The sequence below is a fragment of the Prunus mume genome, linkage group LG8, assembly GCF_029339155.1.
Source record: "Prunus mume cultivar Tortuosa linkage group LG8, ASM2933915v1, whole genome shotgun sequence".
Taxonomy (NCBI): Eukaryota; Viridiplantae; Streptophyta; class Magnoliopsida; order Rosales; family Rosaceae; genus Prunus; species Prunus mume.
In genome coordinates this window covers 4,049,293-4,062,625 of record NC_142705.1, presented here as the reverse complement: position 1 = coordinate 4,062,625, position 13,333 = coordinate 4,049,293, and the positions used below count along the sequence as shown (strand labels likewise).

Here is a 13,333-nt window from a genome sequence, read left to right as displayed (position 1 = left end):
ATTGACCTTATCCTTAGCAGCTCAGCTGAAAAACTTGAAGACATACTTGTTCACTTGGATCTTCATAACTGTGTCAAGAATTTGGTCAAGAATTTTGCTCCAAATCTTAAGTATTTGAAATTGTCAGGGGATGATGTATGGATTGGCCAAAGTTTGGGGAAATTTACGTCTTCGGAAAAAGCCAAGTTTTTTTTCTGGAATCTAATCGCCGTTGCTTTAAAATATTGTCTGAGGTTCTCTGCAGTATAAACAAGGTTGAAACTCTTGTTCTAAACAGAGAGACCACCATGGTAACTAGACACTACTCTTCAAGATGTTATTTTTATTCAATGGTTTTTGTTTTTTCAATTTTTCTTCTTTAGGTTATATTCTTTCCCAGCATGGCAATAGGGGTAAGTTAATTTCAAAAACTGATGGCAATAAGATTTAGTTATATTTTTCATTAATTTTGGTTATACTGGCTAGAATGAAATTTCGTGTTGATGTTTCTTGTTTGTTTTAGAATTGTCAGTCTTGCATATGCAGGGGTCAAGTTTCAGATTGGCAAGCACATGGAATTGCATACAATTATATTGGATTTTTGCCTCAGGTGCACATTGATGTGCCCATTTTTTTCACAAACATGATCCAATTGGTATTTGGTATAACAAACACAAGCAACATATACAAGTTTTGGCATGCAGGTGGCATACCAAATTCACAAAACGTAAGTGGGGATAAAGGGAACCAAGGTCCCAAAAAGGAGTTGTCCAAAAGATGCAATTCCCCACACAAAACTCCCATCTGGGGACTTGGGGGATTTCTATTTGTGAGGTAAAATACCTCTTGGTCGAGCTGGGCTAAAGTACAAATGATCGAGCTGAGCTCAGGTCCAGGTGGTTAGGTTGAGCTCGATATCAATGGACAGGCTGGGCTGAGCTTTGGGCGGGATGTCTCCGGAGTATGAGTGCATGATAACTTTTTTAGAGTTACAACTGTTCACCTTTTTGTTTTTGTTTTTGTTTTAAATAAAAAATGTCAGAGAAATATTTGTCACAATGAGTCTAGCATAAGGAACAGGGCAGGAGATTGTATAAATTTCAGTTTGTGTTTAGGTTTAAAGTATTAATACAACAACATGTTAAGGCAATATGGAGAATTGGAGAAAATTTCAAACCACACCATTTATAATATGATTCATATTCCTCCTCAAATAAAAATATAATCTATATCATAAAACATATAATTTTTTCTTTTATTAAAAAAAAACATAAACTGCATCTGACTGTATATATAGCCAGTCAATGAATTGGAAATTGCGTAGGCAAGAACCTAAGGTGTATAAACCATAATATCCCCTCAACAAGATCCTTGATTAACTGACCTAGGAGAAAAGTATCCTAAACGTGAAGGGAATGGTAAAAGTGAAAGTTTATCGCTTTCATTCGACTCGTTGTTTACAATGGCCTCATAATTGTCTTCCTGTTTTTAGAATGAAGGACATAAGGAGAATTGTTGATGATCTTGCAAAAACACATAAATCATGTGCTTTGTAAATTGATCAATTATAATTAAATATCTTATGTGTTTTGAAAAAAATAATAATAGAAAACCCCAGTATAGACAAGCGGCTATACTATTTCTTTTCCAAAAAATTAGAAAAAACAAGTATAGCCGAGAGGCTATACTAATTGTTTTTAAAAATCGGGGCGATAATATTGTTTAAATTTTTTTGAAAACCCGAGTATAGCCCCCCGAGTATAGCCGAGCGGCTATACTATTTCTTTTTAAAAAATTATAAACCCCCATTATAGCCGCCAGTTATTCTATAAAATTTTCCTACATTTTTCCAAATAATTCAAGAAATAGTGACTTTCAGAAGGAACAGGAAAGTTAATAAACAATCCAGTAGAAGCTTTGAAAGTATAAAAAAATAGTTCAAATGTTTGGTGTTGAAAGCATTTTTATGCCAAGTTTTGAAGTTTCTAGAGAACGATTAAGCGCAATAAATATAAAGATTTGATGTGCTTTTCTTTTAGTTGTGTACATATTCCATTTTATCAGTTCAGTTCTCATTCTCAAAGTAAAAAATTAGTTAGGAAATTGTGGTCAAAATGTTATTACCTAAGAAGAGAATAATAAGTAGAACTGTAACCATCCAGTCGGCGAACATGACGTTGAAGGCAACTCCTATGCTGATGCCCAGCATGAGCATTGGCTGAAAGAGCAATGCCAGATCATAATCTATAAAGGGGCATGTCCAGTGTTGGGTGCCTAAGTCTCAAATTGAAGTATACTGTTGAACCTGCAGCACCCATTATCATACCTGCATGACCAATAGGATGGCATACAGTACTTCAGTTCTGTCTAAATTGAATACATTAAGAATAAATTAACAAGTTAAAAGAAAAGATTAAAAGGAAAAGTAGTGATTACTGACACTTAGAAGCAAGACATTGATCCTTGCCACCCCCAACACCTCCCACACTACCCAATGCTGCACCAGAGAATCCAACTATTGAGCCAATTAACTACAATTTTCCAACCAAACTTGATCTCCTGAACAACCAAAATACATATGTCAAAGTCAAAATACCACAACAGTAAACATGAAAGGAAGAATCATAAAATCTTATTGGAACAAGTCAAAATACCCTAAAATTAGACGTAAAAGTTATATCCCCTTTATGTTCTCGCTCTCTCTCTCTCTCTCAATGCGTGTGTGTGTTCTTGCTGGAGATGCATTAACTACGGTGTTTAAGGGAGATCAAACTCACTGGTGGAGCAAGTTTGAGTATATGTCTGCACAAAGTTCAGATACAGTTAAAATCATGGTGCTAGTAAACCAAAAGGTTGTAGGAACAATGTAAGCATCATCTCTTTCTTTTCCAATTCTCGGAAATCTTCTTTAAAAGTTAAATCCTTGAACACACTGTCACGTATATCTGAATAAATGGCCTAGGCGGGCGCTAGGCGGGCTAGGCGGGGGCTAGGCAGTCTAGGCGGGCGCTAGGCGGGCTAGGCGGGGGCTAGGCGGTCTAGGCGGTCTAGGCGGGCGCTAGGCGGTCTAGGCGGAAGCTGGCGCCTAGAAGAAAGAAAAGGTCATTTTGGAACTCCAAGGTCTGGGACGAGATGACAATGGTGACATGAGGCGAGAGAGAGAGACGACGATGAGATTGAAGAAGACGAGAGGTTGCGTGTTATGTTTAGGGTTTAGAAAAGGGCCTGGACAAGAGAGAAGGGCCTGGGCTTCATAAAATACAACATTAAATGGATTTTGCATTATAAAATCACTGAAGTAACCACTAATAAGTAACAAATAACAATTAAATATCCAATACACAAAATTTCAGGTATATCACGAATTCTGAGTATCGATACTACGGAGAATTCAAGAGACACTCTTCAAGAATATATCATAAACCAAGATCCATCGGAGCTATTCATCTATAATTTTGATAGCATATTGATCGCAATGAACAATATCAACATCACAAACAAACTCGGGGAAGGAGGATTTGGTCCAGTTTACGACGTGATTGTTTATTTGTTTTTCTCTTTCTAAAGGAAAATTAGTATCACACAGCTACAATAACAGATGAGGACATGAATGAAGTGATTAATTTGTAGGTACCCTACAAGAAGGGAAGGAAATAGCAGTAAAAGGACTATCTAGTAGATCAGGGCAGGGCATAGAAGAGTTCAAAAATGAGACATTGTTGATCTCCAAGCTCCAACATAAAACTCTTGCTAGGATCATGGGCTGCTGCGTCAAAGAAGATGAGAAGATACTGATTTATGAGTTCATGCCAAACAGAAACTTGGACGCTCTTCTATTTGCTTAGTTTCACTGGACTTTATCATTGTAATTTGCCTACTAACTTAAAGCCACAAACGAATTCACATGAACTAAATGTTTGGGCACAGAGAATCAAAATTATTTTGGATTGATACAAAGAATCACTGATTTATTTGCAACACAAACAGTCAAGCAAGACATCCTGCAGATTTAATGCTCATAACTGTAAACTGAATTGTATACTACACGAGTACGTTTCAGTTCTTTATAAAGTAGAAGAGACAATGTTAAACTGGACCTGAAATCAATTTTGAATCTGATTACACCCTTGTTTCAGTATTGTTCATACAAATGCGTCAGTATTTTCTATAGAAATTTAAACGTTAAAATCTAGTGACAGTTTCATTGTTCAATGCATAGGATAGGATATATGAATGAAACTATTGGTTATATTTCGAATGCTTGCATTTAAAAGATCCAGCATGGAGACCTGAGCTTGACTGGGGCAGACGCTTCAATATTATTCAGGGTATCGATAGAGGGCTTCTTTATCTCCACCATGAGTCTTATTTGAAAGTAATTCATAGATATTTGAAGTCAGTAATATTCTCTTGGACAGTTTCATTGTTCAATGCATAGGATAGGATATATGAATGAAACTATTGGTTATATTTCGAATGCTTGCATTTAAAAGATCCAGCGCGGAGACCTGCGCTTGATTGGGGCAGACGCTTCAATATTATTCAGGGGATCGCTAGAGGGCTTCTTTATCTCCACCATGAGTCTTATTTGAAAGTAATTCATAGAGATTTGAAGGTCAGTAATATTTTCTTGGATGAGCAAATGAACCCAAAAATTTCAGATTTTGGATTGGCACGTATCATGCAAGGGACACAGAATATAACAATTACTCATAAGGTTGAGGGAACGCTGTAAGCGTCATTCCTTTTCCTATTCTTGGAAGAACATCAAAACTTAAATATCAATGTTCAGCATATTGCCATTCATATCAATATATTAGTGAATTTATATGGAAGCAGCAGAGAATCAGAGATGACATGTAGGAAATCTGGCTGTACCATTCATTTTATTTGGAACCCTGCAATCTTAACTGATAAGCAATAGGATGACAAATAGGATGGCATATAGTTCTTTAATTATGTCTAAACTGAATACATTAAGATTAAATTAACAAGTTAAAAGAAAAAATTAATAAGAAAGAACTAACACTTGGAAATGGAAGTGGAAGACTTGGGATCAAAACCAATGATATCAAGGAATTTTGAATCCAAACCTCTTCAGTGATTTTTTCTTGCCAAGGATTTCTTGACAAGATTTTCTGACTGACAAAAAGAATAGAGTGAATTTTGTCTTGCGTTGAACTATACCTAAGGAGGAATTCCCAATTCAAGAAAAAGGAAGATGAAAACGCCTCCCAGCCCAAGTTGGCTACCCACCATACCAGCTACTATCCCACAGCTGCAGTAAGGAAAAATCTGGATGCAACTTCCAGTTTGTGATTTCCTTTCCAATTCCATGCTTAGTTTGTCTTGAACATAATTTAGGCGCATGTATTTTGATTCTGCGTACATATACATAACATAAAAACAAACAAGCCACCACTTGACATTTATCTCAATTTTATTGTGTTACCTGAATTCGGAGGTAATTGCTATTAGGCTGAAGAGCTTTAAAAAAGGAACGACTGAGGTACTCATTCATGCCACTATTTACTTTCATAAGAAGATCCACCAGTGGATCACGCAACAACATTCCATCAGTCATATATTTCAGAACAGTTTTTTCAGAGGTGCAATCCTCAAAACGAATTGAATTACCAACCTCATGTCCAAGCTTGACGCCCATTTCTTGAGAATAGCAGCAACTCGCCATGGCTGCGTGCACCCAATCTTGCCCCGCTTTGTGTATCCAGCCTCATGTAGATATTGGGTATCTGTGTAGTTTTTCCTGATCCAGTTTCACCAACAATAACAAGAACCTGATGTTTTTCAACTGCTTGGAGTAACTCATCACGATATGAGTAGACTGGTAATGTTTTTCTCTCCCCGCAGCTTCTGCAAGGTTGATTTCGTCCTACACTCAAATGGATATATGCACGGGTTGGACTTGCCGAACATCATCAAACTCATCTGTACTCTCCATCTCTGAAGCCTTGATAAACTCAATCTGGTCTCCAAACACAAATTCATACTCATCCTGAGATATTGATCTTTTTTTGTCTTTGGAACCAAAAATCAGTGTTGCCCTTCCAATTTGCTGATCCTCCCAAGATTTCTGTTCCGAAAACGAGTTCGTTTTGTCACAAGCACTGAGCTCCTTGTAGCGTTGCAAAGCCACAGAGAACTCAGCCTCATCAAGATCTGACTGTTTCTTAACAAGCTCTAATATTTGCTTCTTGTAACTTAATTCATTGTCTTCTGCTTCCGTTAGCTTCACACCTTCAAATAAGTAGTTCATATCTTCTAAATCATCTATGATCTCCTAGTTTCTTTAAATATACTTGTCACGAAACTTTTCTCAAAGCTTCAACATCAGCATTGGTTCTGAAAAAAGCCTCCTCTGCCTCCCTTTGTTTTAACCTTTCCTTTGTTAGCTTTCTTGTGGCTGCTGCTGCATCCCTTTCCCTTTCCCTTATATTTCTCTCCAATTCCTCCCTCTCCCTTTGATCACGCAATCTTTCTTCTTCCGAGTCTGAACTATCTTGGCATTCATCTGACCAAGTTCGTCTTTTAACCCGTCTCTCTTCTTCCATTTCTTCATCTTCATCTTCTTCACTCGACACCCTCTTCCTGTACCATCTCTTTTTTGAATACGATTTCATGGACTCATAATAATCATCGGTATCTGCATCCAAGTGATCATATGTTCTCTGCAGCTTCCTCACCAAACTAGCAATTTCCCTCTCTGATGCTTCACGGTGCACTCTTGTGAAGATTTCTTTAGAAAAAGTGCCGATTTCACTCGATGAGGAAAACCCAAAATCAAGAAGCTTGTCCACCACACCAGCCGGTGATGTTGCTTCCTTAGTTAGCCGAATAATGAACTGAACAACTACGATGTTAGAATATCCGAGCAAGGCCATTAAATTATCCGATATCCATGTCTTTAGATTGCTGTGCGTCTCCATTGAAGATTGGAGCTTATTGTAATTGAATATTTAGGTTGGTGGGTGATGAAAACTTACTTGCAGAAGAAGGAAAAGAAACGATGGGATGATTATATACTCACTGGACTATCCTAAATCAAACAGGAAACCCTACAATAAAATAATTAAGCATAAGGGTTTGGACGTCACAGGATTTCTTTTCTTGCTGCCCAAGGAAAGCTGGATGGGTGTGAGGATCTCAGACTCCGAGCAGTGAGCGAAACTAATTGATATGAGGTGTGAAAATAAAATACATATATAAACTTTCAATAAAACGAATAAGCAAAATCTAGAACTCTTTTTCTTTTCTTTTTCTGGTCAGAAGCGAAATCTAGAAATCAAAATTATAATCTGTAACACTTTTTAACTTTTAGAGTTTGGTTGTTTTTTTTGGTTTTCAAAATGTCTCTGCTTTATTATACGCAAAGGGGAAAGAAAGAAAAGGAAAAAAAAAGGCTCTGTTTGATATCTTTAAACAATCTAACGCATTCACTGCCACAAAGTGAGTGTGCTTTGCCAATTGTTTCGTAAGAACGTAAAACAAATCTGGCCTTTTCATATTTATAAATAATAAGAAAAATTAAAACAAAACCATTAAGAATAAGGAAATCCTAATCTCACATGTACAAGTGTGCCTTTTGTCTCAGTTTTTCTCCCACACAATACACATGATAGCATACCTATGTGTTCATGAATAAACCTAGAAGTTGCATAAACAACTTATGGACATGAATGTCACATTTTAAGATACCTTAGAGTTCCACATGCAATTTACAAAAGTATCCATATTTGTTTAGAACGTTTCAAAAAGCAACAAACGCAGCAGTACAGAAACCGGCGCTAAAAGTTGTAAAAAAAACATTTTGTCCAGCCCTCCGCGACTAACATGGTTTTAGTAACATCTTTTGTTAGGAAAACAATACCGTTCCTCAAAAGGTCTGTTTATAAATATTACATAAAGTATAAATAAAATTCGTTCAACTTATTTTTCTTTTGGTCTTTTATGATACTCTTTGTGCAGATATGAAGCCTGCAAATCCCCAATACAGAAAGTCTGCAAACACACAGCCAAAGCTCCATTAAGCATATTAATAAAAACAACCATAAAACTCAAAATTCACGCTTTTACAAAACAAAAATAAAAAATTCCCCTTCCTGTAAGTAGCACTAGCAGTCAGAAGCAAAGTTTATAAACACTCCCAAGACATTAGGCAGATCCCCATCAACAACAAAAGGAGATAGGAATGACCCAAATATTACCAAATATCTCCCATCAAAGCCAGTTAGAATACATTTTCAGGTTAGCATTCCATAGATTCCAAGAAAGTAGACCAGGTCAAAAACTAAGATTCAGTTTCAAAGAAAGGGCATGGAACCTAGTAAACTACATAAAAAATTATTGCATAACAACTCTGTCGACAGCCAAAATAAAATCAAAGAACAGAATTTGAAGGATAGCTTGCGAGTAAAAATAAAATCTACCAACACCACATTAAACGACAGAAATTATTCCAATATTATGAGGTATGAATTTCAGATACATCAGGAAACAGAGAAGAAACAGGTCATTAGAAACTCATTGACTTATCACCATTCATACAAAGCACTAGGATACATGAGGACAAGAGGCTACATCAATGAGCACATAAGGTACCAGAACACTAGGTGAATAGAACCCCAAAACATTTTGAAACTCCATTAGCATGTGAATGTTTTGATGCAGTGTGAACAAAAATTGATAAAGGTGATCCAATCGTGAAAGTGGGAACTTTAGAGAGCAGAATTAAGGAGGCCTCTAAAAAAAATTCATAAACTCTCAGACCCCACTAATTATTCAAAATTAGTTTTACAAAATATGATTAAAGAGAATTACCTTAGAGTTTAACAAGGATTTTTCCATGCGATTAACGCAGCTCATACGAGCTCCCTCATACCAGAGTCACACTTTTAGTCTACTCCCTGTGCTATCTATCTTGGATCAATGTCAAAGACAAACAAACATGAGATTCAGCTAGCTTTGTAAGCATACATATAGCCTCGAAGTTTTCTTATCTCTTCTGATGACTCAGTTAGTAGATGATCGACGTACAGAGTGAGTCCTACTCCACTGCAATTCCAACGTATACATATGCATTCGTGATGACTCACTTAAATTTAAAAGTTGCATGGTCAACTTACGAACATAAATCACATTTGATCATACCTTAGAGGTCCAAATGGAAGCCAGATTACATCCCAGCGGAACCTTGGCAATCTGCACAAGTATCATATATGTTTAGAAGTAGTTGGTGCCTTAAGTATATTGGTTAGAGAAATTAAAAGATAATTAACTCACGTTAGAATGTGTGTGTTTGAGAAGTAAACATACCTCAACATGTAATACAACCAGAAAACTGCGAGTATAATGCCAGTAAATAGTGAGTACCAAATCCATCGCCGGTGATGCTTTGAATCATGAAGTAATCCTATGATGGCTGATGAACATGCTATAACAGCTAGCCAATCTGTTAAAGTTTTTATTAGTTAATTATCTCATCTTAAAATATTGTGACAAGACAGACATTTAAACACTGAAACATCATGCTAAGTTTGCTTCCCTCAACAGTGAAAATTACGGATTAGGTTTAAAACCCAAAGAACATAGATCGAGTAGAAAAGTATGTTATTACTACCTGTTCCTATATGAAACAAGTCCAAAAGGTACATATCATGTACAGAATACAGTTTCAAATCAGACCAGTGAAGCTACCACTGGAAGAAATTTGAAGGAACGAATGGTTGGAAATATATTATTATAAGTTGGTTATCTCATGAGTGCATGTGACTCTACCATCAACAAATGATAAGTATTGGAAAAACACCTGCTGATATAATCATCCATGAGTGCAACTCCTCCATGAAGTAAGCATGATAACGCTGTGATCAAGAACAAAATATGACAGTTCGGTGAGTAAATATATCTTTCGGAAAAACATAGCCACAAAATTCAACATATAATAAACAAGTTGCCCATCTGACCTTTGTCTCATCATCGATATTAGAGAGTGACAACAAATGAAGAGAACAGATTGACAAGAAAATACTACATGCCTCAAATTCCCGAAGTTCCATAAACAACAAAAATGCACTCAACCCACAGCTTATCTCTAAACTTTTCCACAGTAACAAGATCTACCTAGTGAAATTTTCCAACTTTATCTCAGAACGGAAATCCTTACAGTCGTTAATTGAAGATACCACATATTCACTACTTGTATTAGGTCTCATTGTTTAAATAAATATTATTAAATACCCATCCCAAATTTGAACCCAATGTCTTTCAAAGCATTAATGAAATGTAATTGATAGAAAATTCCCATTGCCAAGCATCTAGTGCTGATAACACTGGAAAATGTAATTCAATGAGAACTAAGAAAAAAGCAAAATGCTTGATCTGGCTTTAAATAAGAGAGAGAGAGAGAGAGAGAGAGAGAGAGAGAGAGAAACATACCAATTCCCATGGAGACAAAACCTGCTGGAAGATCGAGTATAACAGAAACGCAGTGAAGCAAAAGAGAAGTGATGCAAACAAAAGCTAGCAAAAGAAGAATCAGCAAGCAATTAGTTCATGGTTGCAAGGAAAAGAAAATCAACCAAAATTGTTTACTTGGTGGATAGGACTAAAATATACCCTCCATAAATGACTCTGCTGAGCTTGACTCTTCTCGAATGAACGCACCAACTCTTCTTGTTCTGCAAACAAGACAACCCATTTAATCAAAAATCGAATAAAAATTCAAAATTTTCATTTTGATAGCGTTTATTGGCAGCCAATCGTAGATAGAACTCAGAGAAACCTTGAATGTCTAGGGGACGAGAATCGTTGAGAGTAGGGTCGTCCCACGTAGGGAGAGAGAAGTCATCGTCCTGTGACTTCCTCAATTGTCTCGCTAGCTTCTTCATCGCTGAGAATTTTTCTAGTTGAGGTTTTTCCTTCGTTCTCTCTCTGTTTGGCCTTTGAGAAAGTGGATGGGAAAACAAAAGGAAAATTTGTTTCTCAGCCGAAGAATATACGGTCTCCTGCACCGTCGATTAAGTGGGATTCTATTTTCGAATATTCATAAATATATTCATATTAATATATTTTAAAAGTAACGCCGGGCGGCTATACTCTAAAAATATTCGAATATGAGAGTATAGCCGCGCGGCTATACTCTTAAATAGGTAAAGAGTCTATTTTCAATTTTACTTTCCCCATTGCTTTCTCAGCAACCAAACATAAGGTAAAGATTGGAAAAGATGACCCTAGGTTGAGTTACGTGAGTATCCAAGCCTAATAAAGTCATAAGTGCCCCATAATAGTCTTGGGGTTAGGATTTGAGGCTTGAGAAAGGTTTGAGACTTGGATTTAGGGTTTGGAGGTTCAAATCCATTTTTAAATTCAAGTCAAAGGGATGGCATATGGTACCTGCAAAAACAGGTCTAGTTTTGGGCTTCAAATGGCATTCAAAATAAATACCAGTAGGTAACTGATAGTAAAAAACCTGTATCATGTTGAATTTGGTTCCATGGTCTTCAGTGATAACAAGAAAAACAATGCCATGACAGCTTAGTAACATTTTAGAAAAATATAATAGAAATTTTAGCAGATGTTACGGTTTCGCTTTCTTGTGGAGTGACAATTGACAAATTAATGGGGTTAGCTTTCATTCTAATGAAATATACATGAAATAAAATGGCTCTTCCTTGCTCTGCTTCTTGATATGTAGCATCCATTTAAAGCCTAAAGCCTCATCACAGGCAAAAGTAGAATCCATAACTCATAATATATTTGTATGACAAAAGAGACAAAAGAAACCTTTAATCAGACAATGTAGACTCTAGAATAAAAAAATCCAATCTGCCTCCTGCTTATATAACATCAGTTTTCTGCCATCTGCAAAGTAATACAAATCATATCATGTCAATATATCTCATGTTTTTCCATCTGTCAATTGAGAGAAGCACCGTTAACAAGAGACATGAAGTTGAAATTTTCTTACCACTTCTGTAGACTCTGTAGAATTAGACTTCCTGCAGTAGATGATGATCGCCTTTAGATTTTCATCGCGCTCATCGGGGCTCATTGTGGAATAATACTCAGCATGATGTGCCTGTGGTGACTGCACACTGCTTCTTGTCTTGGTTGAGGCACCACCAGGCTTCATTCCTTGTTTCGCTTTTTTTGCAGGACTTGATTGAATTCTTGGCTTGATACATTTCCAAAACCGAATCACAATCTTGCGAAACCTTCCTTGACTAGGCTTTCGTAAACCATGGAGATTGAAGTAAGTGGGAGAAGACAAGCCACTTCTTGGAAGTGGTTGCAATGGTGGTGCAGAATTGCTAGTTGGTGAAGGTATTGATGATGGCAAAGTATCAGTGGAGGGTCTGTTGGTAGAGGTTGGATTTGAGGGTCTTGGTTTGAAGCCTTCAATGGGCTCCAACACCCAACAATCACATGCGCTGTCAAACTTCAACTCTAAACTCTCCATTTTGATCTAAAAAACTGCTTCTTTTTTCTCTCTTAAGAAGATGAGTTTTAGTTTATCTTAACCAATTGAAGCTTTTTATGCAAGCTGCAGGCACACGAGTACTGCAAGTTTATGGTGATTTTGGCTTTGGACTTTAAGTTTTTACATTTACAGAATCACAGAATGAATCAACCAAACTGATCACCTTCTTTAATCTGCTGCACTGATTGGGGGGATCTTTAATTAACACGGAAAGGAGTTTTTGGTTAATTGCAATTGCAATAGACTTGGTTTAGCAGGACTCTTATTTTGGAAACAACTTCATTGATTTTGTTTCCTTTTTTCTTTTCGCAGAATCTTACTTCACTGGGGCCATGAGCCTTATTTTAGAAAACAGTTCAAAAGAGCCTTAGATTGATTGATATAATGTGGTAGTCAATAAAATACTATCGTTCTTTTATCAACAAAAAAATAACCCTACATGGGATGGGAGAGGGGGGTTTTTTTTTTTTTTTTTTTACACACAACCAAGATTTCAACCAAAATTCTATGAGCCTTCAAACCTAAGACCTATAATCTGCAAGTCGAGGCCATTTTCCATCGGGGTAGACCCCATTGGCCCAAACAAATTCTTTGGAAATTATATGAAGGGTGGTAACCTCAAATAAGGGAAAGCATTAACATAATGTCATCTTCATTCTTCAGCACCAGTACCATTCTATAATTTATCCATTTGAGGGTATACCCTACTTAAAGTTTTAGGTTCATAATGAGCAACATGCCACATTGTCACATGTGCAGCATCTTTATTATCAGTAAAATTCCAAGGAGATTATTCATTATTGTTCAAGGTAGGTTTTCAATTTAAATGAGATAATTATTGGCATTGCAATTAAA

At 36.5% G+C, this 13,333-nt stretch overlaps 1 protein-coding gene and 1 pseudogene across 2 annotated transcripts; both read right to left on the bottom strand.

The window, feature by feature from the left end:
* Positions 1-5,194: 5,194 nt before the first annotated feature.
* On the bottom strand, positions 5,195-7,062 carry LOC148914537 (pre-mRNA-splicing factor ATP-dependent RNA helicase DEAH1-like; annotated as a pseudogene). The gene is made up of 2 exons (XR_016122876.1): positions 5,432-7,062; positions 5,195-5,360 (listed from the first exon to the last, which is right to left on the bottom strand). The product of XR_016122876.1 is annotated as a pre-mRNA-splicing factor ATP-dependent RNA helicase DEAH1-like (transcript).
* Positions 7,063-7,714: 652 nt separating this feature from the next.
* LOC103340777 (histone-lysine N-methyltransferase) lies at positions 7,715-11,011 on the bottom strand. The gene is made up of 8 exons (XM_008244224.2): positions 10,781-11,011; positions 10,615-10,676; positions 10,435-10,518; positions 9,806-9,860; positions 9,313-9,448; positions 9,148-9,198; positions 8,818-9,051; positions 7,715-7,998 (listed from the first exon to the last, which is right to left on the bottom strand). Exons 1-7 carry the CDS (start codon positions 10,884-10,886, stop codon positions 8,952-8,954), a joined length of 594 nt encoding a protein of 197 aa, XP_008242446.2. The 5' UTR covers positions 10,887-11,011; the 3' UTR covers positions 7,715-7,998; positions 8,818-8,951.
* Positions 11,012-13,333: the final 2,322 nt, after the last annotated feature.